We start from the raw sequence: 5,000 nt of genomic DNA on the forward strand, positions 1-5,000 counted from the left end.
CATGCCAATAAAGCATATTTGAATTTGAGAGAGAGAGAGAGAGAGAGAGAGAGAGAGAGAGAGAGAGAGAGAGAGAGAGAGAGAGACTTGCAGGACTTAAGAGGCTTGACATGTCAGGTCTGCATGTTTGTAAGTGTGTTGTGCTGTGCTGTTTCCCTGTGCTGTGCAGGAACCCCAGCTGTGAGGTGCACCAGGAGCCCCTGTCCCTCACCGTCATCGAGGCCAGCCTGCAGGACGCCCTGCCCCAATGCATCAACACACGCTGCAGCCAGCGATACACCAGCAGGTACGCACACACACACACACTCACTCACACGTACGCACACACGCGCATACACACACGCACACACTCGCCATCACAACCTAGTGCATCAACACATGCTGCAGCCAGAGATACACCAGCAGGTACGCACACAAACACACACACACACTCACACGTGCGCACACACGCGCACACATTCGCCATCACAACCTAGTGCATCAACACACGCTGCAGCCAGCCATACAACACTTGGCACACACACACACACACATATGCGCACACACACACACACACACACACACACACACACACACACACACACACACACACACACACACACACACACACACACACACACACACACACACACACATATGCGCACGCACACACACACACACACACACACACACACACACACACACACACACACACACACACACACACACACACACACACACACACACACACATTTTCACCATGCAGTGTAACACAACACATCGTCACCATACTACACACTAGACAGCACTACTCATCCGACACACACATTGTGCAAGTACAGTGATACAGAACACTAGATGTCACGTTGACTATCGTAGTCTATTAGGACGAATATCTCAATTTGGTCACCGCCACCTTTGTACAGGGGTAACACAGCTTGAATGAACATCAGTTGCCGTCAGGTGGTTTTGCAAATGATCCTCTAGGTGGTGGTATAATAACATCTTTGCTGATGGTTTGAAGTTACTGCTGTGGCAAGCTTCAATTCCTTCCCCAACCCTACCCCATCTCTCTCTCCCACTTACTCATCACTGTCCTTTGTACATTAAAGGCATAAAAGCCCTCCGAAAACATTTACAAAAGGATTGAAATGTGTATTTAGACTAGAGATGAAAAGACTGGAATAGGAGTGAAAGCCATAAAGACTATAAAATAACAGCCATTTCAAACACTAGCAACCATAACAACCAGCAGTTGTTGCTGCATGTTATACATTGTGAATGTTTATTCCCTTTTCCATGTGTCTACAGTGACTGCTTTGGTGTGCTGGACTGCGAATGGTGTATGGTGGACAGTGATGGCAAGACCCACCTGGACAAGCCCTACTGTGCCCTGCAGAAGGAGTGCTTTGGGGGCATCGTCGGAGCCAAGAGCCCCTATGTGGATGGGATGGGCATCCTCGGTAGGTTTACTAAACACGTTTTGGAAGTATTTTTGGGAGTCTTATAGTGCCTTTATTTAATAGAACAAAAGACCCCGGAGTTCCCCTTGACAATGTTGGCCGCATGTTTGGGGCAGTCGGGGCAGTCGTGACCTATATGGAAAAGGAGATGGGCTATAGATCAGAGGGTTGCAGGTTCAAATCCCACCCTTCCACTCCTTACTTCACTCCATGGCTGAAGTGCCCTTGAGCAAGGCATCTATCCCCACACTGCTCCAGGGATTGTATAGTAACCAGTACCCTGTACTAAAAAGAACTGTAAGCCGCTTTGGATAAAAGCATCACCTAAGTGTAATGTAATGTAGTGTAATGTAACGTAATGCATATAGCATTGGTCTTACCGCAGTACGCCACACCACCCCCTAAATAATTTTACTCTGGTTTACTTGGTAAGCTTCACCTATTTTACATCCCATAAAAGGTAACAGTGATTTCTTTCTTCATTTTTGACAGACAGATTAGGTTTGAACCGAATGGCAGGTAAGGGGACAGAAAGGTCTTTGAACTCCATCGCTTGATAAATGAATGGAATGCCCCCTTCCTCTTTATTCACGTACTAAACCTGAAGTATGACCATTTGAGCAATCATATGCAATTGAAGATGCTAATGACCTCCATTTAAGATGAACATTGTTGTCTTTCGCAACAGTTGGTTTTGAACTAAAAGCATTTCCAGACGTTTTTTGCTGGTGAAAGGCCACTTTTTAAGCTGTCATCGGAAGTGGTTGCGAGGAAAGGGAACAGACCGTGTGCGTGAGTCACAGCTGTCCTTGGCTCGCACTCTTCTCTTCTCCTTAATGCCCTCTTCTTCCTCCTACGGCTTTTTTATTCCTTTGCTATATGTCTCTGCATCTCTCTCTCTCTCTCTCTCGATCTATCAATCTCTCTCTCTCTCTCTCTCTCTCTCTCTGTCTCTACCTCTACCTCCATCTCCATATACATCTCTCTATCTCCATCATATACACATCTCTCTCTCTCTCTCTCTCTCTCTCTCTCTCTCTCTCTCTCTCTCTCTCTCTCTCTCTCTCTCTCTCTCTCTCTCTCTCTCTCTCTCTATCTCCATATACACATCTCTCTCTCTCTTCGTCTCCCTCTCTCTTTTTCTCTTTTTCTCTCTCTCTCTCTCTCTCTCTCTCTCTCTCTCTCTCTCTCTCTCTCTCTCTCTCTCTCTCTCTCTCTCTCTCTCTCTCCATATACACATCTCTCCCTCTCTGTCGCCATCTACATATTCTCTCTCTCTCTCTCTCTCTCTCTCTCTCTCTCTCTCTCTCTCTCTCTCTCTCTCTCTCATTTGCATGCGCTTCTCCTGTCTGTGTGAAGATGGTTCAAGAGGAGATAATTGTAGTAATTGTGGGCAGGCGTCTGAGTACATAGGCACCGTCAGGTCTATAATAGGTATCATAGATGTGCAATCTCCTGACTCAAGTGCTTCCCATCTGTGCAGATTTTCCCCTCACTGCATTTCTTTTAGCCTGCAGATCCATTTCCATCTTTCTATTGAAACATCTCAGGATTCCCTTGAAGTTTCACTTATTAGCCACTGTAATGTTTCAAATGTTTGTATGTTATGTGTGTCAAAAATGTTTTTAATTTTTCTGTATGAATGGAGATCATTTAGCTCCACAACAATTCTAACTTTGGGTACTTGCCAAGTACAAGTAAAGCTGCAAGTAATCAAGTAATATAAAATCTTTTCTGTTTTCAGTGAGACATTTGATTGGATGAATCAGCTTAGATAAATGCATAATTTAATTTCCATGACAACACTCCATCATGAATTATGAATGCGTTTGTCTTCTCAGTATACATACATTGCAGGGCATAATTTGGTGGAAATGTGTTGGAATCAACACTGTAAAAAAAATATTTTTCCCATAATTTAGTGGAAGGAAAGGAATAATTATGATTTCAAGTATTGAACTGTTTTGCCATTATGACAATTTCTAGTCTGACCTCCGACTTTTGACTTCTGAATGTCATTAGTTGTTACTTGAAGTTTATCCAATTAGCATTTTTGCCTATCTTTTGACTTTTTGGCATTTCATTCAGTCAGTAAAGGTTTTACTGGTTAAAACTAATAACAAATTCAAAATGAATTCCCAATCTGCACATTTTTCCTTTCTCCATGCATTGCAAAACACCAGTGAATGTTGTTACTGCGCTCTTTTAGCCTATTTCAGTCATTTTTTCTGTTGAACGCTTGCTTCCCTCCATGGAGCACCAAAGTGGGCGTCTCTCTCTCTGAACAAGAGCACTCGCTGTTCTGTGGGAGTTGAGTTTGTGTGGATCCCATCTAGCGGAGGTCGTAGCTGGGTGACCTGTGCATCAGCGCCAGTGAGTGGGTTGTGAAGTCAGGCAGGCTGAGCGTGGGTGATAAGCAGATGAAGAGTGTTATGTGTATAGTGAGCTCACTTCCAAGAGCACTCCACAACTGGCCCATACATACTGTATACTGTACATGACACGACCCCCATGTACTCATGCATGCATTAAACCACCTCTTCTTCTTCTCTTCTCCCTTCCTCTCTCTGTCTGTTCATCTCCCACTTCTGTTCTCCCCCTCTATGCATCAGCCTCTCTCTCTTTCTCGCTCTGCCTTTTTCCTCTCTCTGCCTTTCCATGCCGTATTTAAACACGCATTCTCTCTCTCTCTCTCTCTCTCTCTCTCTCTCTCTCTCTCTCTCTCTCTCTCTCTCTCTCTCTCTCTCTCTCTCCCCCCCCAGTCCTTTTTCCCTCCCTCCCTATCTATCTATCTATCTATCTATCTATCTATCTATCTATCTATCTATCTATCTATCTATCTATCTGTCTGTCTGTCTGTCTGTCTGTCTGTCTGTCTGTCTGTCTGTCTGTCTGTCTGTCTGTCTGTCTGTCTGTCTGTCTGTCTATCTATCTATCTATCTATCTATCTATCTGTCTGTCTGTCTAGCTGTCTAGCTGTCTGGCTGTCTGTCTGTCTGGCTGTCTGTCTGTCTGTCTGTCTGTCTGTCTGTCTGTCTGTTTACCTACCTAGTGTCTGTCTACCTATCTGTTCCTGTCCCACTCCCTACCCCCCACCGCATACACACGCACATATACTGTACACACACATGCACTCATTACCTACTGTAACTGACCTCTCTCCTCCCCCCTCATGTCTCCCCAGATGAGGACGTGGCCTCCATCAACATGATAAAGAGCGCCCCCGTGGGGCCGGTGGCGGGGGGCATCATGGGCTGCATCATGGTGCTGGTGCTGGCCGTCTACGCCTACCGCCACCAGATCCACCGCCGCTCCCACCAGCACATGTCACCACTGGCCGCGCAAGGTGAGGAGACACACTATGCCTTTACCGCACAAATACACCTACCGCGACAAGAGCGAGGCGAGCGACGGAAGTAATTGACTTTGTATTGAGTCGCGAGACAAAAGCGATTCTGGAGACTAGAGCGATTTGCGCGACGAGCGCGACAGTTTGAAGTTGAAATCCTTTCAACTTTCTATGACGCGGTTCGGCGACAAGCCGCGACAGCCAATGAC

The 5,000-nt window shown here is 45.8% G+C and overlaps 1 protein-coding gene across 1 annotated transcript in view; it reads left to right on the plus strand.

The window, feature by feature from the left end:
* cachd1 (cache domain containing 1) overlaps nucleotides 1–5,000 on the plus strand; it is a 122,859-nt gene that overhangs the window by 102,425 nt on the left and 15,434 nt on the right. Inside the window, exons 22-24 of the mRNA XM_063201805.1 lie at nucleotides 170–286; nucleotides 1,291–1,442; nucleotides 4,627–4,788. Coding sequence (XP_063057875.1) covers nucleotides 170–286; nucleotides 1,291–1,442; nucleotides 4,627–4,788 — 431 coding nt within the window. The remainder of the gene's footprint in view (nucleotides 1–169; nucleotides 287–1,290; nucleotides 1,443–4,626; nucleotides 4,789–5,000) is intronic.

The sequence above is a fragment of the Engraulis encrasicolus genome, chromosome 6 (genome assembly GCF_034702125.1).
Source record: "Engraulis encrasicolus isolate BLACKSEA-1 chromosome 6, IST_EnEncr_1.0, whole genome shotgun sequence".
Lineage (NCBI taxonomy): Eukaryota > Metazoa > Chordata > Actinopteri > Clupeiformes > Engraulidae > Engraulis > Engraulis encrasicolus.